We start from the raw sequence: 21,540 nt of genomic DNA on the forward strand, positions 1-21,540 counted from the left end.
CTTAGGAAATCATTAAAGATTTACCTCTTTAACGAACACTACATCACTAGGCAGTAATTGTCTACTTCTCTTAGAGCCCAGCTCTCTCCCGAGTCACTCATTCACTGTCATTTGCCTTAGACATTGTACTTCGTTTGCTGCCTTTTGGCCTCGGTTTGCACTATACATGCAACGTGCATCTCTATTCTAAAAAAACCAAATTGAGAAGCCCGTGGTAAAAAAAAAAACCTAAAAAAAACTAGATAACCAATGGGTACTTATTTGAATGCTCCTCTCCTTTTAGCTGTGTGATTGTTGATCTCAAGCACAGCAGATACTCATTCACAAAACCCCTGCTATCCTCTGCTGCACCTACGTGGCATCCAGCACTACAAATTCCTTGTTCTACTCTCATAATAAATATTTTGACTTTGGAATGCCTTGTTTGTGAATGTGTTTGCTGTTTCCGATTTGTCCACTAAGGAAAGGACTTTGAAAATGTTAAAGTAAATGTTTTTTTTTCTTAATTCAGTTCCGCGATAGGTTTTCGCTTTCGTATTGACTGGACTGGTAATCCATTGTGCTACCTTGGGAGGGGTATAACAATATCAAAGAAGAGTGAAACGAAAATACGAAGCCCAAGTGCTAATGGCTGCCGTATTCCTTTATGTTGTACGTCACTACAGAGCGTGATGAACGCTAGCACGTTACGTCATAATACCGAGATTTTACGTTCTTTGTTGTAGTTTGCAGCGCAGCAGAAAATCAAACCATGTAGACATTTCCACATGGATTCACGCCGTCTTTTCTTCTATGGATCTGCTGCTTTTTCTGTATTTAAATGTCGGTATTTTCGCGGGAACTAACGCGGCTGCGTTTGATGGAAATGAAGACTCCGATACTTCCCAAGGTACTGTTTTTAAATGGAAGGATGGGGCGACGTATGAGTGATGCTGGTGATGGCGCCCACTGTGAACTCAAGGGCTCCTGTGTGGCACTACCCAATAGGGAAGCGTCAATATTGAAAACAAAGGGTGGTAAAATAACGTTGATTCCGGCGTCGACCAACCAGGTCATTTGCTCCTTTGAAGATATCTCCGATTTCTCAGTAATTCTGAGCTGTCATTGACATAGCAAAATAATGAATTGTAGTTTGAGACTGAATTCAAAATATTGCTGAACCTGTTACATAAATACTCCTGTCGGCGCTTTGATGTAGTCGTTATGTCCCAGTTTAACTTTCCGCAAAATAATGAGTAGGCAACGCTCCAGAAACAAGCAGTGGCAAAGCCAGTAGGGCTGACATTGTCTGCCTGCCTTTTGACTTTAGCATTGCTTGTTTTGTTCTTTCATGGTTTGTGCAAAATCATATTGTTGGGGAGGGAGCCGGGCTAACATAAATCTAAAATAAACATTGGCGAAAGAAAAAAATGTTTGGGGTTTAAAAAAAGCCCACATTACCATACTAGTCCCTTACTCTGACGTGGCCTGCTTTGAGTGATGTGCTCTCTGTAAAAGGGCAACGTGCTGCAACTCAAAGTGAAATCAGCCAGTGGCTGAAGTGTGCAAACCCACTCCCATGGCTGGAAGAAAAATGTGAATGACGCAACACACTAATGGGTGAAGCCTGGCTGAACCCCTTATAAATACTTATGTCGTACATATAATTATAGTTAAAAAGCAAAATGTCCTGGCTAACACTAGAGTTTAAAAAAAAAGGTCTAGCATTGGCTACCAGTCTCTTACCGTTGGTGATGCTTTTGGTAATCTTTTTAAAAACCTTTCTTACAGATAGAGAGGCTTGTAAAGATAGACTTGCTAAGGCAGAGAGTATTGTATTGATAGTGTTGCAAAGATGGATGGAGAGGGTTGTTTAGATAGCTAGTGCAAAGATAGTGCTGCAAAGATAGTGTTGCATAGATAGAACAGGACATTGGAATAAACAGCAGAGCTAAAATTACTTATGTTAAAATTAGTAATGTAATAATTAAATGTCTGTAAAAGCAATTCGTATGAGAGCACTGATAGCACACTAGAAAAGCATATAAGCAGGACCATAGACTAAATTGGCACACCTAAAGTCCATCTTGCACCGATTAAATCTGTTCTCAATCTAGCCGCTAGACTTATCTCTGAGTGTAAAAGATTTGACCACATCTCCCCCATCCTCAAAAACCTCAATTGGCTCCCAATTGAAGGAAGATCCACCTACAAGATTGCCTGTATCACTCACAAAGCTCTTCACCAAAACACTCCCTCGTACCTTGCAGTCAAACTACAGAAAACAGGGTGCTCCAGGTCCCTGAGGAGCACTAACTCCCTTGTCCTAATCTCTCCGAGACTCAAATGTCAAAAGACCCAATCCCGGCCATTTTCTGGTAATGCTCCTACGATTTGGAACTCTCTCCCCAAAGATCTTCGCTGCAACCCCTCTTACCCTCTCTTCAAAAAGGAACTCAAAGTACTTCTCAACAAATATTGGTGTACCTAATGACTTTGATCCTGAACTTGCTCACTCTTTACCCTTCCCCTACCCACTCCTTCCCCACACCCTCTCCCCATTTCATTCTCCCTCCCCTCCACTGCACCCCCCTCCTTCTCTGATCTTTAAAACTTCATTGTCCCCTTTAATTTACCTTTGTTTCTTTGCCCTCATTGCTCCTCTAAATGTATTGCTATACCCCTTGTAAATTCTCTGCACACTGTTAACTGTTTATTATTCTCTATTATTATATTTTACCTTCCCTGTAAAGCGCTCTGATACTCTTTGGTCCAGCAGCCCTATATAAAACCTTTGAAATAAATAAATAAATAAATAAATGACTTACAGGAGTGGAGTAAGAAATGTACTTTATTGCTTGCATACTCAAATAAATGCACTAGCGGCTGCTTACATTCTAAAATGGTGGGGCAAAATGTTTGACCCACTTAAAGGCACTGTGAGAAACCATCATGGCTCTCAATTGTGGTTCTTTATAAACAGTTTATAAAATGAGCCATGACTGAGCTCTGGAGGTTAGGATGAACCAATGCGGTTTTGCAAGTTTTTCACGCTTCCAGTAAGTGGGTATAAAACATTAACAAAAGCTTTCAATCCCCTTCCACACCGCCTCAGAATCCAAATGAGTGTTTCCCGTAGTTGAATGTTTTTAAATAAGATTTTGTGTTAACGCTGTTTGAATTTCCTGATTCTTCTTCTAATGCAACAGATTCTTTCTATTTGACATAGCGTCACCGTTTTGTGCTTTTTTTAAAATAATGCCATTAATTGTTTTGTGCTCACTTAAATCAGGAAAGACAAGTAAATAACTGAACAGAGTCAGACAAAATAAAAGGCGGAGGAAAACAAAGGGGTCTTCAGATTTCACACAATCGGTCAGCCGCTATTCCTGGGTTTCTATACTAAAAGACGTTTTAATAAAAAATTAAATAGCCAACTTACCCACTACGTCATCCCTCGTTGTAAAGTATGAATTTGTTAAGACGCCGACACTCATTGATTTCCATACTCCATTTATTTGGAAGAAATGAAACCCAACAGCGCAGCCTGCCAGTCCAGCTCCCAGTCGTCAACTGACATCCAGTAGAACACTACTTGCATGGAGTCTGTGAACATTCCTGGCATGAGCTGCTTGGATACGTTTAGAGTCCATGCAACAATCAACTACAACACATCCCCCTAACATAACCATATAAAAAAAGATAAAAAGACAACTCGATAATTAACTATGCGAGCGCACTAAGAACATAAGCGCTCAAACATTAAAATGTTACATATGGAGAAGAATAAGGGATTATACAGCATGAATATGATGGACACTACTTCAAAACAAAATCTCTAAAACAGGACAGAACCCTTCTAGACCTTGGGCAGGATGAGCAGAACTAACCTGGCAGCAAACCTGTTTCCAGGAAACGTCATCAGAAGAACTCTATCCCTCACCTGCTGGCAGCTTACCGCCTGGGTACCTCACCAATCTGGACTTGCTCCATGTGCTACCAGTATGGACCATCACCACATTTCTCCTAATAGAGGTGATGATGAAGGGACCAGCTTACTCAGTTACTCCCTCTCTCACCCACCTTGGTTTCTTTATCAAAACATGGTCCCCCGCTTCTCATTTCCTGCCCTTTGCTGAATTTTTTCATCATACCTATGTTTATATTTCTGCTGGAAGCATCTGATTCAGGCAACCATTTATTCTATGTCCAAAATGACAGCAAGCTTCATGGGCAACCACTGCGAGTTTAACTTGGAAGTGGCTGCTCTACCTCTTAAAGACTCAGAAGGGAACTTCTGTGTGACACAATTGGGAGCTGTACAATGTGCCCACCACATGTCCCTAAGCACTCCTTTAAGTTGTAACCTACACTCCAAATCTCTCTGAACACAGGCCTTCACCATCCTGTCCATGCATTCCACAAGACTTTAGGCCTGTGGCGCATAAAGGGCAGCCTTCTGATGTGTTATCTCAAAGTCATCTAAAAACACATACATTTCGTGTGAGGTGAGCTGCACCCCATTATCTGTCACAAGATACTTTGGTACCCTTTCATCTGCAAATTTATCCCTAAGGAATTCTAAGACCATTTTGGTGCACACGGTGCCCACATGTCTTGTAGACACCCATTGGAATGTGCAATTCACCAACAGGTACACATCTCTCGATTGGTGGTAGCAACTCAAATGGGCCTAATAAATCAAGGTCCAGCTTTGTCTTCGGCTCCTCTGGCACAGCAATCGGCGACAAACTAGCAGTATTGGTCCCAGGGGTCTTATCACTAGAAGCACACAAACAGCAACCCTTCACCATTTCCACCGCTTGGCGATCCATCCCCGACCACCAATACCTCTCTATGATCCAAGCTTTAGTGAGACTTCTACCAAGGTGTCCTTCGTGAGCTAAATTGATCACCTTGGGCCTCATGTTCCTGGGTGGGGCAATCATTTCACTTCTCACCAGGTAATCTTAAACCAAAGCAAAGTTAATTTCTTGCTGACTAGAATGGTTTCTATTCAGGATTCAACCTTTATAGTCAGGCCAGCCTTTCAGTACATAGGTTTTAATTGAAGGAAATAGTTCAGCATCCTCACCACTTTTCAGCCACTCCTCACTCGTAATCGAGGGTTGCCTCACCCAGTTCACACAATTTACATCCTCAATGACTCCATCACTTTGCCAACCACTGGCAGACATGACAGACAGTCAGCTGCTATATTAGTCATTCCAGGAAAATATTGAACCTGGAAGTTAAATTCCTCTAGAACTTCATGCCACAGCTAGAGTCTAGGGGTCAGTCTCATGCTGTGGTTCCAGGAAAAGGCCTGAACCAAAGGCTGGTGATTTGTTATGACCAAGAAGAGAATGCCCCACAGATAACACTTAAAATGTTGGACTGCCCAGAACTATAGCTAGAGCCTCTCTTTCAGTGCATGAATAGTGCCCCTCTGCTTTCCTAAATGCTCTTGAGGCAAACGCCACTACTTTCTCTACACCACTGTTGTATGGCGTTTTAGATTCCGAATGGATTTTCCCGATTCATGCCCTTATATAGGTACCATACACGTTGCCCTTATATAGCCATAGAAATCATGCCCTTTTTTAGGCATAGCACATGCAACCCAAATACAGGCATGGCTACTTCCATCCGTTCACCAAACGTCACAACAATTTCTTGGAAAACCAGCTTAAGCCGTTAGGGACTTTCCCTGGCTTGAATATTGATTTCTCCAAGAACTCAGTTAGTTTTACAATGAACAACTATTCCCCAGGGGTTCATTCATGACGTTCATATGCCTGACTTTACTTCAAACATGGCATTCCTAAACACCTTCAAGGTATAAATATACCTTCACTTGCTATGGCAAAGCACGGTGGTTCGGAGCAGTTCGATGACCTACTTGCCTGACGCAGCTTGCTACAGCAAGTGCAGAAGAAAGCCGACTCTCCAGCTGACGTACTGATCAGGAAGCTGCCCTCTGCTGAGAAATCCAGCTCCAGTGTTTCTGACTCCCCTTGTGGGGTGTTGGGGAATCGTGTCCTGGGACAGAGATACCAGACCGCCTTCATTCTAAGGTATGGCGCTGATTAGAACCTAGAGAAACCTTTGGTAGATTCTTGGCAAAAACTAAACCTATGCAAAAGACCATACTTACTTCTTCCCTCGTACTAGACCTAGGTTAGGTACATTGGGGTAGGCGTATTTTAGAACACCAGTTGAGTATTTTAGTCTGTGTTATTTATGTATGTATTTTTATATGGCTTAGAAACCATACAATGCTATTACTGTATTATTTCATAATACTGTTCTCGCTGTACACATTATACTTTGCATTCTGTCTAAGGACTGTTGCCGTTCACCTCTCTTGCATGAGAAAGAAGACTGTTCAATAAACCTTTTATTGAAAATGCCTGTCTCACTATTTCTCTGCAAACTCTGTTGTTTCAACAACTCTGAAGATAGTTATTGCAGTCCTAGGTAAACAAAGTTGTCATGTTTATGCGGTTGTTAGAAACAGTTTCTAGTGACCTCTGAGCTAGCTGGCACTCACAATTAAGTTTAGTATAGTCGATAGAGACCTACTGACCTAAGTCCTTCGTCATATCAATAGGATATATTATTCCAATGCTCAGAGCATATTGGGAATATAGGAACTACACTACATGACGCCCAACTTTTGGTAAGGCACTAATTTAACCCTAGATACTAAAGTAACTCAGTTGTGCTTTTCTCAGAGACCCTTTTTTTACATAATACTCCAATAGACGTCTGGAGTGACACTTGGCTAATGTAGGCAACATTTCTTAGGCATAAATTCAATCCAGGTAACACTTCTCAGATTCTGGGACAACTTAGGCAACATTCCTTAGGTACACATCAATTAAAGTCAACATTTCCTATGCGGGTGTACTCTAAAATTAACAGTCCCTATGCAAAGGTTAACTCAGGGTACATTTCTTAGGCAGTGTAAACACAACTGGGCAACACTCCTCACCCACCAGGCGACACAAGTGCCCATCCTCAAGGCTCTTACTCAGGGTGGGCGTGCAGTCTCCTTTAAGTCCAGTTCAGCATTACCAAGAGCAGTTCTGTGCTTAATTTAGGCCCAGCCCCCAGCAGTTCCAAAAGGGGGCACACAACATCAGCCCTGGCCAGCAGGGGGTTAAGGACCATCTCCTCGGCCCAGCCAGTCCTCACTCGATATTGGGGACAGTCACGGGGCTGCCACTCTGCGTCTGTCTTATTCTCCAGCAGCCCCGCTTCTGAGGTCGACCTTGCCTCCCTCCCCCCGGGATGTTACCCGCTTAAAGTTGGGGGGAGAGGCGATCCTCCTGATGCGGCTCTCTTCCTTCAGCCCGGTTCGGTGGAGGTCTGGGGCTCCCACGCTCCTCCTCGGAGCCCCCTCCTTCCGTCTTGGGTGGGCTCCGGTCTCCTTCCACTCGGGGACCCAGGAGCCAAAGAGGGCGCGGCTCACGGGGGGTGCGATTGCAAGGGCCAATGGGGACCCGACTTAGAGGGGGCGCGGCCAATGACACAGCCGGCATCCCGGTTGCTTAGTGACGTTCCCGTGCCTAGCGCGGCCTTCCCTGAGGCGGCAGTGGCCCTCCCTGGACTTCGGGGGCCATGGCGGCGTCCTCTGACCGAGCTCTTCTTTCTCCCGTTGGTGCCCAGGCGGCAGCGGTGAGTTTGGCACAGCAACGCTTCTTCGGTGCTAACGGGGCCTAGCGCGGCCCTCCCAGAACCTCGGGGCCGCGGCATCGCCCTCTTCCAGAGAGCCCCCTCTTCTCTCGGGGGAAGCCTGCGCAGCTCTCTTCGCGTCGCCTCGGCAGCGGCGGTGATCAGGGGCATACATCGCTTTACAGCTCTTGGTGATAAGGCCACAGCAGGTCATGAGTTCACCCAGTAGCAGCGCCAACCGGCAGCAGCAGGAAAGGCACAGCCTGAGTGCTCCCAGGACACAGCGAATACCTTGAGGGCCGCGTCAATTAGCACAGCGCTAGCGAGAGGGCAGCATCTTCTTCAATATAGCGCTTGGTTGACACAGCGTTTACCTTGCGGGGTTCCCAGCGCTTCCTAGTCTCAGCGCTGGTATGGATGGCAGGTCTTAGTTGCAGTTTCTTGGGGGGAAGGGTAGGGGGTTGAGTTGGTAGGCACGAGAGGCAGGATGGTTCCCTGCGGCACACTGGAGTTGGTCTCCTGGGTTTCCCCCTCACTGGGCAAGGTCAGCAGGCTGGCAGAGCCCCTCAGCTATCTTGGGTACAGAAAGGCCTAAGCTCAGTCAGTCTCAGTAGTGTTCCCCCCTAGGTCCAACAGCCTATACTCCGGCAGAGGTTCCCCCAGGTCCAGTGGTGCCCCAACCGACTAGTTAGGTTTCCCTCCTTTCCTCTTATACCCCTAGGTCAGGTGACCCTCCTGAAAGGCTGGTAGTATAACTCCTAACTCAATAACAACTCATGCATAAAGTCAAAATAAGTGGATCAGCTGGACCGGATGCTTCCAGGATGCGAAAGTACCCATCAGTCATTATCCGGTGCCACCCTTGTCATCACTTGGGACTCCTTACACCAAGGAGGATATTCCTGCATCCATTCATTGTGTAGATAATATAAGTGGGTGCCCCGGTGTTTAAGGCTATGTAGAAGGTAACCGTGTACTGATAACTGAAAAGCAGTGCGTGATAAAATGTGTGAACTAAGTGAATAATATAAAATTGGAGAGTGGAGAGGAAAATAAATGTATTAGGTACCTCTCGAACTTCCAATAGTTAAAACCAGTGCGGGAGCATAGTAGGTTGAACAAATAGCTATTATTTAAATTATGTAGGTCAACATGTTTCTGCAGTGTGTGGACCCTGGTAGGTGTCCGCTGCTTTCTTCAGGACCGAACTTCGCTACTGCATTACTATATGTGAGTGACAAGTTCTACATACCCTTAAACACTGGGGCATCCACTTATATCATCTACACAATGAATGGATGCAGGAATATCCTCCTTGGTGTAAGGAGTCCCAAGTGATGACAAGGGTGGCACCGGACGATAACTGATGGGGACTTTCGCATCCTGGAAGCATCCGGTCCAGCTGATCCACTTATTTTGACTTTATGCATGAGTTGTTATTGAGTTACATGTCAGGCATTGACTAACAGGCAGTCCGCATAGACCCACAGTTACTTTTAGTTTTCTAATGTTGTCTTCTTTGAGGACCGTAGCTGTGCTTGGTCTTTAAAATTACCCTTGGACCCTCTCATTACCTGTTTTGTTTTTAAAGTATAACTCCTCCCTGGGGTGGAAGGTTCCAGGGGCTTCTACCATGTCTGTCTATGTGACAAAAAGGCGGGACGGCAAGGATACAGTAACAGTATGCCCCAGCCTGATCCTAACTACTGGTGCGTGTATGTACAATGGCCACTCCGCAGTAGCAGGGGCCTGTGGCAGCCATATTATTAGGGGAGAGCACCTGCACCTCAGCACTGTTTGGCAGTAGTAAGGCGCCCAGAGGCCTAGGTCCAACAAAAAGATGGTGGCAAAAATTAGGCGAAAAGGGAAACAAATGCGGGGTAAAACCACCCTAGGGCTGACAGGTCTAACAGATAGTCTTCCCTGAAGCAGATCCAAGAACACATGAGTTTCACTTCTACAAAGAAGATGAACCACCAGCGGAATACATTCCTTTCGAGGATATTGAAATGCCACTAACTTACCAAGAGCATGCGCTCTGGTTTAAAGGCTCCCTAAAACATATAAATCACATTACCGGGCTCGGTCCACTAGGTAAACCGGGAGCAACATGGCTGGCTTTAGCCAGCTACGGACCTGACCCTGACATTGAAGCACTGTCGGATGAACAATTACTTAGTAATATACAAAATCTAATAGAATTATATAGTTAAAGGTCTTTACTAAAAACACTCCTACTCCTATTAAAAAGAAGTGGGAAAATAGCAAACAAACTTCTCAAGAGAAGCGTTCTCATTCCAGAGGTAGGTCTCCTCAAAAGGAGCCCTCTGAAAGGAGGTATAACCTCAGGAATAGGGATAGTTTGAGAAAACCTGATAGATATCAAGATACTGATACACGTTCCTCTTGTACCTTTCATACTTCGTCACAGAAATCGGAAAGAAGAGGACGGTCAGAAAACAAGGAAGAACGCGTGAAGTCTAAAGACGATCGACACATTCAGAAAAACAAGAAACCTCAATTCACCCAAAAAAGTAGCAGGTCTAAAAATCAGACATGCCGAGGATCTTGAGGACACAACTCAAGAAGGGGAAATGGGCTCAGACAATGTTGGACAGCGCAGCAGAAGTCACCATAGCTCGCAAGAACTTGAAGGATCATCTGGAGACAGTGTACTTAAATGAATTCATTCAAGTTGAAACTGCAGATACCAGGGTTAGTTGTCCACATAAGTTATATGAAGTAACACTCCGGATGGAGGGGGACATACCAAGAAAAGTGAGAACACTCTTTTGGGAATGACTTTCTAAGGGTTATGACATTCTTCTAGCTGAACAAGACTGGCCACCAGAATTTGTCAGGGAGTACCCGCATGGCGAAGACCTCATTATGCCAGCCTTCTCTAACCACATTCCAATTCATTTAAAATATACTTATGCCAGGAAATGGGTAGTAGCCCAGGCTCCTGCATTATATAAAAATCATGTAGGATGGGATGAGGATTCTCCTCACCATACAATCCAGTTAAAAAATCAAACAACTGCACAAAGGCAGAATCCAGTTAAGCAAGAAGCTAAAAAACAGGTCAGGGAGATCTTAGATCAACTTGAATACCAAGGGGTGATTGAAACATGCACCTCGTCAATGAACAATCCTTTGTTTCCTCTCTCCAAACCAGACAATACCTATCATCTAGTATTGGACTATAGACATCTAAACTCTTGTTGCAAAACTTTTGCAGAACAAAATGCACACAGTGCAGCATTAATGAATAACATTGTGCGTAAAAAATATAAAACGACATTAGATATTTCTAACGGTTTCCTCTGTCAAAACATTGCACCAGAAAGTAGATATTTGACCGCTTTCTCAATTATGGGGACACAACGTCACTTCTGTCGTCTCTCACAGGGATCCCAGAATAGTCCTGGGTTATTTTCAGCAAGGGTAACAGAGTTACTACAAACCTATGATGATGAAGCATTATCATATGTCGATGACATCTATCTGACAGATGATGACTTGGATAGGCACTTCAATAGGGTGAACACCATTATATAGGGGTTCGCCTCTGAAGGGTACGAATTCAATTTAAAAAAATCTAGAATTGCCCATTTAAACGTCATCTTTCTAGGATATGAACTTTCAAATTAAGGCAAAAGCCTGGAAGCAAACTTTCTAGAGAAATGTGCGCTGCTCCAACATCCAAAAATGCTGAAAAACATAGTCGATTCTAGCTTTCCTGAATTTCGGAAGAATATACATTCTAAATTACGCAGAAAGGGTTAAACCTCTCAACGAATTAATAAAACCTGATTTCAAAACAGTTAATTGGACACAAAAACACACAGAAATTTTGTGTTCACTCCAAACAGACATGTTGGCAACGAAACATTTGCAAACACGCGTAAACGTACGCAACTTAGTGATTCGAATCATTCCAGGACAATGCGGATTTACGTACTTAACTTTTAACGAAGATGAAAGAGTACCAATTGCTTACAAATCACACTTATGCACACAAGCAGAAATGAAACTCACTTCAACAGACAAAATTCTGACAGCGGTTCAAACTGCAGTAGCAAAAGAGAGAGCCCTCGCACAGGGTAAACAAATTATGGTTGTTACACCTGTACCTGCCTTAGAGGCAGTGACAATAGCGAGCATTCCAAATGCTAAAGCTTTACATCCAAGATGGATACAATGGGTTAATTCTCTTGCTGCAACAGATGTTGAATACGTGTTTGATAATCTTTTTTGAAAACGCAAGCATTTCTACAATACGAACAAGAAATGTCCTCTGCCTACTGAAATTCTGCCTCTAGATCAGTATGAATGTATAATTTATACTGACGGATCAGCTCAACCCGCTACGGGGGGGTAAACAAGCCTATAGTGCGGCGTGCGTGAACGTTTAAGGTCGTTGGCGCGAAGGCAAATTCCGACCAATGGTCACTAAAACTCAGTCTCTAGGAGATTGTACAGCTCAGCGAGCTGAACTACAAGCATTCAGGATGGCGATTGAAAATACAGACCACAAATTCCCCACACTCCTAGGGTGCGATTCGTATTATTGTGTTCAATCTTACAATGAATACTTGCAAAACTGGATTCAAAACGGTTACAAAGATGCAAAAGATGGCACAATCGAGCATAAATTGCTTTGGGAACAAGTAGTTCAGTTACGACAAGGACTACAAAAGCTCACGTGATACATACGCTGAGTCATCAAAGTGATGGCGTTCACGTTGCAGGGAATTAATTGGCTGATGAAGCTGCGCAGGCAACTGTGCAAACGGCTTCCGTAGCTGTAATCACTCGTTCAAAAACTAAAATAGACGGCGAAATAATGCTATCTGTCAATGCCACAAGCAAAGGCAGCGGTGCAGCATTACCTAATAAATTTCCACTCAGATACTCATATATAATTGATGCAAACTCCGTTCCTTTTGCTCGAGTCCCTGGATTGGGGGATAGGGTAATTCCAAACAGGATACGTAGAGTAGCTTTGATACACAAAGCACATTTGGGAGAGGGTCTGATACATCAGGGGATCTCAAAGTCTATACTAAAAGTAAAATAGACATACTGGTTGCCAGGGATTAATGCTCTCATTCACACATTTGCAATTAACTGCCACAACTGCAATAGAGATTGCAGCAGAGAACGCCGCCAGATACCGGACTGCAGTGTAACCAGCCCAGTACAGACACCATTGTTAGACCGCATTAGACTTTCTACACGCATACGTCCCTATAGACAAATGAGGTCCCACAAATATTAAGACAAGGTTCATTTGGATGTGGCCTCAGCGCTCGGCTGGTGCTCGAACTGTTATAAAAGATTTGCAAGTCTTAATTGGCACATACGCAGTCGGCGTGCTACATTCTGACCAGGGTCGTGCATTTAGCTCTCGAGCTTACAAGGATGCCATGGCCAAATTGGGCTTTGCATTTCGGTACTCTAGCCCATTCCATCCTGAGGGAAATTCTGTAGTGGAGAGAAAAAAACGGGACATAAAGCAATCTATAACAGTTAGGGTATTAGGCTTGAGTGACGGGTGGGTCAAACATCTAATAAGTGTCCAACATAGTCTTAACAATCTGCCAAGAAGTTCTCTAGGGGGTATCACTCAATATGAAGTCCTTTTTGGGACCAGACTGTTAATATCGGACCTCGATTGTCAGACTTCAGTGGTAGACCAAAAACCCTTTGATATCAAAGACTGTTAGGCTGTTTTACTGGACTTAAATGAAATAAGAACAAAACAAAGTAACGTGTTCCTGAAGCCAACCACCATTGAGGAGAAACCGACCGTCCCAGCAAGGCCTGTCTGGATTCCTTAGCTTGGGGATCTAGTCAGAGAGAAGATAGCGGACAAGAAGGAATTTGGGCCTTCTTACAGACAACCAGTACCTGTCCTAGCAATCCACGGATCAAGAACAGTATTACTAACGCACCTTGCTGGTAAAAAGGAGAACAGGTTTGTGTCAATCTCCCTGGTCAAACTACATCATGTGGCCGATCATAAGCAGTAGGCCAAGTGGACTCCACCGATGTAGCAGGCGCCCTAATCTGGCTACTATCCAAGAGGTTCAAACTGAGAGACTAATCACCTTTGAAGAATCTGCAGTGCGAAATGAAGGACTAAGCAACAAAGCTATGGAACTTCTACCTCTTGAAACCCAAATAACAATTTGTCAAGAAACGCCTGTCTACAATGAAGTATCATCTGAATACACAAATGTAACAAGTGATCGTGAGGTTCCAGCGATTTCAACAAATCCAGATACAATCCCTACAATTGACAGAACTGCCTCTGGCTATTTCATTAACTTTGATATGTTTTCTGTGGATCCAGGCGAACCTAAAACAACGCCAGCTAAAAGAACTTTCAAAGAACAAGCAACAAACCTTTTTCATCACCTGGAAAAGACTTATCTGGTTTCACCATGGATTGAACTTTGGATTGTATTGGGTGTGCTTTTTCTTCTACTTTGGTTGACTTTGGTAATAACTTTGTGTTGGACTTTGGCCCTTAGGGCAGGTTCACCCCTAGACTTTTTGCTTGAAATGGTGACCTGGAGATGGTGATTTTTGGATTCTGCGCACTTTCACTGTGTCCCAGTGGAAAGTGCGTGCGCACTCTGAGTGCATGTGCTGAGCTAGGCCTGCCCGCCCATAGGAATGCATGGGGAATGTATGTGTCCCTGGTAGTTCCTGATGCGTGGGGTGTACAGGCTTGAATCTGGTATGTGTGAACTCGTGAGAGTGAATGCTGCAAGATGGTGTATGCAGCATGTATGTGTCTAGTAGCGAAGCGCCATTTCTAGACATGGCTGTACGTGTGCTGTGAGGGTGCTGGCGTGTGATTGGCTGGAGCTGGCTGGCATGCCAGGCTCCAGGAAGTCTGGGTGGGTCTGCCCGGTGGTGAGTGGGAGATTAGCATGAGTGATGTGTGGGAGGAGTGTACCTGTGTCCTGGATGGGCTGGGTTTTCCCCACACAATGCTGGCTCCGCCCCCCTGTGGTGTGTCTAATGACCCAAGCCCTGCCAGTGAATAGAGAGGGTGGTTGAGGTAAACAGAGTACTCAAGAACCAGCTGCGACTGGTTCCGCCCCCACTCTGCACCCTCAGACAAAGGAATGCACTGTATAAAAATGGGGCTGTGTCCCCACTGAAGTTGTTCTCTTCTAGGATCCTGAGGGGCTGCTGCTGCTGTCGCTGGGCCAGAGGACCGCCACTTGGACTGTCTCCCTGCCTGGAGACCCAGTGTGCTGGCTCTGGGCCCAGCCTTGCCCCTCTGCCTACTGCCCTGCTTGCTGAGGGCACCTGGGAGCGCCTTATCCTGTTTGTAGCGCTAGGAGCGCGCTTTATGCCCTCTAGCGCTTGGAAGCGCTTTGTTTTTGATTATAGCGCTTGGAGCGCTGTAAATTGCCTGTTAAGCGCTGAGGAGCGCTTTGCCTGCCTAGCGAGTGCCTACCTCGCTTTATAATTGATTAGGAGGCCGGTGCCCACCCGGCATTGCCCAGGTCCGTGGTTTATTTGGATCACGAGGGAGCCCACTCCTCGGATCATGGGAGCCCGCCTGCCTGCCTAAGAAGCGAGCTGCCGCGCTGCCCGCGGCGACCCGGAAGTGGTGAGGCGGCCGACCAATTACAGCGCGGCCCCGGAGAGGCCGACCGGAAGTCCCGCCCCGCTGCCGCGACCCGGAAGTCAGGCAGGCCGGGGGCAGGACAGAGAGGCGACCGGAAGCGGACGGGAGGCCACCCCGCGCTCCGGTGAAGAGTGAAGCCGGCGTCTTCCCTTCCCCCCCCGCCCCCAGGCTCCCAAAGTGAGGGAGAGCGAGGGAGAAGTGTCCAGAGAGCCCCGAGGAGCGGGAGCTCTCGAGGAGCAGAGCCTGCCGCGTCGTGCCTGGAGCCCCGGGACGAGAGGAGAGGAGCCGCCCTGCAGCCCAGCCAGCCGGTGAGTGACTGCTCAGGGAGAGGGGGGCGTCGGGGCACATTGACGGTGCCCGCCCCTCCCCTCCAGTGCGAGGCTCACGGCGCCACATGTGTCAGAGCCACGAGAGGCTCTTGAGGGCATTTCGGGGTCTAGAGTCCTGAGGGGCTCGAGGTGCCAGTTGTTTTCGAGTCCCCAGAGGGGGGACTCCAACGAAGGGGGCACCATTGTTCTAGGCCCTGTGGGGGGCCCGGGCATTTATTTGTGTTGAGCCCGGAGAGGCTCAGAGGGGGCATCTTCTTCCCGAGCCAGGAGGCTCCTGGGGGCCATTTTGTTCCTTGAGCCCAGAGAGGCTCTGAGGGTGCCATTCCCTCGTGTTGGAGCCCAGAGAGGCCCCAGCCCTTTTGCGTTGCGAGCCCCAGAGAGGCTCGAGTGCCCATTCTGTTGAAGAGCCTGAGAGAGGCTCAGGAGGGCCAGTTCGTGTTCTTGAGCCCAGAGAGGCTCCAACTTTGCCCTAACTTTCCCTGCACCAGTTGCCCAGCACTTTGTGGGCAACTGCGACGTTTAGGCCCTGACATTGGGACACAGGGACAGTCACAGGTGGTGACTTCTGAGTTTTGCGCAATTGTACTTTCTATGCACCTCTGAATGTATTGTTTATGCGTCATGTGCCTTTACACCTCTGAATGAATGTCATGCATTGCATCATGTGTTTTCCTCTTACACCCCTACAGGTATTGTGATACATAGGTGGTTGTTTTCTCCCTAGTACAGGTGGTGCTAGTGAGGTCCTGGTTACCAGTAGATACTGGTTGTGTGCTATTTTGTGCTATATTCTATGTACTAAGTGCTATTTCTGAAAGTGCTACTTCTGATTCCTGACAGTGGCCCAGGTGGCCCTGTCTTGTAAATAATCCCTTGTAAATTCTGCCCGTGCCTCTGGCACATTGTAAAGTGTGTGTTTTATCTAATGTGTTTTGGTGTAATACAAAGGCTATTTTTATATAACCTTGTGTGGAGTTTCCTTTGTGGTGGGCCCTGGGAGTTGTTGCTGGGGTGCGTGCGCAAATACTTAACTTACATCGCCTCCAAGTTTAGCCTTGCTGCTCGCGCCACGTTACCTAGAGGGCGAGTAGGGGTTATCTTGGCGTGTAACTCCCTTGCCCTGACTTGGGTGTGGTGGTCTCTGACTGACTTTGGCGAAAGCCCTGGCCAGCCGGGGATCCCATTTCCAACACTTTGGGAATACTGATAAATGGAAGATAGCTTAAAAAGGAAGCAGCAAGTAAGAACATCAACTTACCACTCGAGCCACACAAATCATCTTATCGTGAACAAAGAGACTTGTCATCAGTGAACATCACAGCTGTTCCTATACCAGGGGGTATAGCTTGGGACAGAACTGATTATGAGATTATTGGCCCTGCAGAGCTGTTGAAGATTCCACCCCAATTCAAGATTATCTTGAGTAACCTTGTTTCATCTAGTACCTTTTCTGATGATTGGGACTTCGAGACTGTTAATAATATGATGTCAGACTTAGAAATGTCTGCTGTATTTACAAATCATGACTACTTAGAAGGTTCATCAGATTATGAACAAATGTATTGTTATAATCACTATGGTCATCATTTCTTGCACAAATCTGCAAACCCTAGAAATGTTTTGGTGTATAACCAATGGGAACATTGTCCTACGCCACCAAAGGGTAGCTCAAAACATTTTGGGGAAAGTTTCCATACTTTTCAGGTTTTAATATTTCCAATCCACAATCATTTTACTTTAAAAATGTTAATAAGACAGGAATGAAAAGTATGTTGACAAATACCAAGCAAATTTATTCTGCAACCTTTTATACTCAGCTGTCTTCACTAGGTTTCGACTTTTGGAAAGACATCATTGAGACAAAAATGGTCTGGGGCACAAAAGATTGGCAAGTGCAGGGGATAGAAGCTTTATTTAGAGCCTGCATCATCCCAGAGCAAATCATGTTTTTGAATGACACTGTCCAACAGACATCTTGTCTTGGGTTAGCCAAGATAAAAGACCTAAACAATCTGTCCATACCTACACCTACACCTGTTAGTGATAACACTTCAGAGGGGGAGGTCGACGTACATACTATTTTGCTTCACAACAGAACAGATTCAGATTTGAAAAAATGGTTAATCTGGCCCACAGACACAAACAACTGTCAAACCTTTGTTCAGGCCATGTGCCTTGACGTTTAATCAATACTACCTCACTGTTTTCAGAATTTAATCTCACTGATATACAGATCACATTGGCACAGAGGGATGCAGACTATACGGTCCTGAGCATTGAAAAACTGGAAAGATTGCCATTTGCTGTTGCTGAAAAACCAGCTACAGAATGGATTATACACGGAACAATCCCTCTGCCTGTTACAATTTTCCATTTTCAGTATTGCCTAAAACATATACCAGCAGGCACATATGAACGGTTGGATAAAGAATACATCAAGACATCCTGGGAATTACCGTACACACAGAGATGTTGGAGTGAGGCAAGAGAAGTGTTTCTTAGTGGGAAAAATTGTGAAAACGCACTAAGCAGTTCTCTCCTTTGTCTGGGTATTAATTTACACGGGGCCTGCGATGGTTCCTTTACCAACTTATCCTGCCACCTGCAAGGTTCACCAGCTGCGGGGATTGATCCAATTTTTGGACACCTTTCTAATGGAAGTTACCTTATGTTGAACGATCACAGCTGCTGTGGCATGTTGCCAGGTTTACACTGTCTAGTAACTGTGTCAGCCAGGGTCACTTGCTTTATGCAAGAATTATTTCCAAAAACCAAGACAGACCGCCATTATGTCCTTCACTGAACATCTCTTCTATACAAATTGATACTTTAAGCAGAATGAAAGCCATTCTTTTACATAAAACTGTTCCACTGACCTCGGCCAAAGGGAACTATGATCTGCAAGTCGCAAGGACTTCTGCAGAGATACCCTCTTAGCTACACATTGCCCTATACATTTCTTGGAAATGTTAAGTCGTATCTTAAACATGTCTGATACGAGTTGTATAGTATATGTATTTAAGACACTTCGCACCCTTTGAAGCAGTCCTAGGAATATTTCCAAACTTCGTGCCCTCTGTGTTTGGCGGATTGCCTCTCGTTTTGGGACTCGCTGCAGGGATACTAGCTCCTACTGTTGCGATATGGCAAGCCAATCCACAAGCGACACCCAGTTCACCATGGAGACAACTCTACTGGCGATGAAGTGTCTTGAGCGCATCATTCCAAATTTTGGGACTACCTCCTCTAAGAGAATTGAATACCACATGGTTTCTATCATTCAGACCAATTTGGTAAGATTGCATCTTACCGGTCAGCATTTTGCGTCTGTGAGATCTTACCAGTTCTGCGTTGCCTGCTATGCGGAGAAGACTGCGTGTTAGACTCGTGTCTCACACTCCCATCCGTCATGCCAACGGATATTGATACTTTGCTTGAACCAGTAACGGCCCATGCACTGTGTTGTCCCCAGCGGCTACCAATTCTGCTGGCGGCATTCTTTGAGATTTCACAGACGCAAAATGCTGACGGTGAGGTACGAGAGGAAACAGGCACACAGGTATCATCCACTAAGAACTTTGCTAATGCGACCAATGCTGACGGCGACGCTTCACATCTATGTGCGGTTGATCTTCTTAACGAGGTAATCCAACTCTCACCTACAATGGTAGACGACTTTTTTACAAACTTAGAAGATTTGATGTTTTCTCCAAACAATAACACTGACTTTTGATTTGGCGCACAGTGTTCTGAGAGACTCTGAATTCGACCTTCATTTTTTCAAAAAAAGTTCTAACTTTGGAACTCTTTTTCCTATGATTTTATTTTTCTTTCAAATTTGTATTTTTACTTTTTTTGGGCACAAAGTAATCTGCTTAAAGTAGAACTATTCATAGAGAACTAGAATTCTTTGAAAAACTTCCAGAAACAATATTTGACCTTGTCCTCATACAAACAGTTATATGTAATATGACATGAAATGGTTTCGGCACCTTTTTATTCTGTATTTACGAGCCTTTTCATAAAATGTATTTTTGTGATTCATTCAAGATAGCATCTTCAAACGTCACCTATATGCTTAGAATGAAACATTGCTTTTAATGCGTACAGCACCAATGCGCTTTTGTGTACAACCAGTACTGTTGCATTTTTATGTGTTTTGGGTGGGTTTTTAACACATCAAGTTTAGATATTTTTAACGTGTTTAGAACTTAATAATGTCATACATAAGAAAGTGGAGTGGGTGTTGTATGCCGTTTTAGATTCCTAATGGATTTTCCAGTTTCATGGCCCTTATATAGGTACAATTCACGTTGCCCTTATATAGGCATAGAAATCAAGCCCTATTTTAGGCATAGCCCATGCAAACCAAATTACATGCATGGCTAATTCCATCCGTTCACCAAACGTCACAACGATTTCTTGGGAAACCAGCTTAAGCCGTTAGGGACTTCCCCTTGCTTGAATATTGATTTCTCCAAGAACTCGGTTAGTTTTACAATGAATAACTATTACCAAGGGGTTCATTCATGACGTTCATATGCCAGACTTTACTTCAAACATGGCATTACTAAACGCCTTCAATGTATAAATCTACCTTCACTTGCTATGGCAAAGCACGGTGGTTCGGAGCAGTTCGATGACCTACTTGCCCGACGCAGCTCGCAACAGCAAGTGCCGAAGGAAGCCGACTCTCCAGCTGACACACTGACCAGGAAGCTGCCCTCCTCTGCTGAGAAATCCAGCTCCAGTGTTTCTGATTCCCCTTGCGGGGTGTTGGGAAATCGAGTCCCGAGACAGAGATACCAGACCTTCATTCTAAGGTATGGAGCTGATTAGAACCTAGAGAAACCTTTGGTAGATTCTTGGCAAAAACTAAACCTATGCAAAAGACCATACTTCTTCCCTCGTACTAGACCTAGGTTAGGTACATTGGGGTAGGCATATTGTAGAACACCAGTTGAGTATTTAAGTCTGTGTTATTTATGTATGTATTTTTATATGGCTTAGAAACCATACAATGCTATTACCATATTATTTCATAATACTGTTCTCGCTGTACGCATTATACTTTGCATTCTGTCTAACGATTGTAGCAGTTCACCTCTCTTGCATGAGAAAGAAGACTGTTCAATAAACCTTTTATTGAAAATGCCTGTCTTACTATTTCTCTGCAAACTCTGTAGAAACGAAGCATGCATGATTGACTGAGTGAAATACTTATCAATTGTTTCTACGACTCTGAAGATAGTAATTCCTGTCCTAGGGAAACAAAGTTGTCATGTTTATGCGGTTGTCAGAAACTAATCCCTTCTTGTGAATTCGAGAAAGTTTCTAGTGACCTCTGAGCTAGCTGGCACTCACAATTAAGTTTAGTATATTCGATAGAGACCTACTGACCTAAGTCCTACGTCATATCAATAGGATATATTATTCCAATGCGCAGAGCCTATTGGGAATATAGGAACTACACTACACCACCCTCAACTTGAGAAAGTACCGCACCCAGCCCCTAAAGACTGGCATCTATGGTCAGTATGGCCTTGCTCCGGTCTCAAAATTACCCAAGGTGGGCATTGTGCTGAGTCCCAATTGCACAGCTTTGAATGCTGCTTTTCATTCTTCTGACCTACTTAAATAAAGCCCCTTCAATAAAGTTCTGATTGGCGCCTCAACACTCACAACCCCCTTTATGAACTTAGGGTAGAATTCAGTGAGTTTCAAAAATGACCTCACTTGTTCTTTGTCAGTAGGAGTGGGAGCACCCGCAATACTGTCCAGTAACTCTAGTTTAGGTTGGATGCCCTCCACCGAGATAACATGCCCTAGGTACGTGACTGAAGTTACACTAATTCTATACTCTGCTTCTTCACTGTCAAGCCCTTGTTCGCCAGT

The 21,540-nt window shown here is 44.9% G+C and overlaps 1 protein-coding gene across 13 annotated transcripts in view; it reads left to right on the forward strand.

Annotated features, from left to right (window-relative positions):
- Positions 1 to 716: 716 nt before the first annotated feature.
- LOC144763708 (uncharacterized) overlaps positions 717 to 21,540 on the forward strand; it is a 2,434,724-nt gene continuing 2,413,900 nt past the window's right edge. For all 13 annotated transcript variants that reach the window (XM_078649561.1, XM_078649562.1, XM_078649564.1 and 10 more), the window contains exon 1: positions 717 to 889. In XM_078649561.1, coding sequence (XP_078505687.1) covers positions 793 to 889 — 97 coding nt within the window. In that variant the 5' untranslated portion in view covers positions 717 to 792. The remainder of the gene's footprint in view (positions 890 to 21,540) is intronic.

Source organism: Lissotriton helveticus, chromosome 6 (assembly GCF_964261635.1).
Source record: "Lissotriton helveticus chromosome 6, aLisHel1.1, whole genome shotgun sequence".
Taxonomy (NCBI): domain Eukaryota; kingdom Metazoa; phylum Chordata; class Amphibia; order Caudata; family Salamandridae; genus Lissotriton; species Lissotriton helveticus.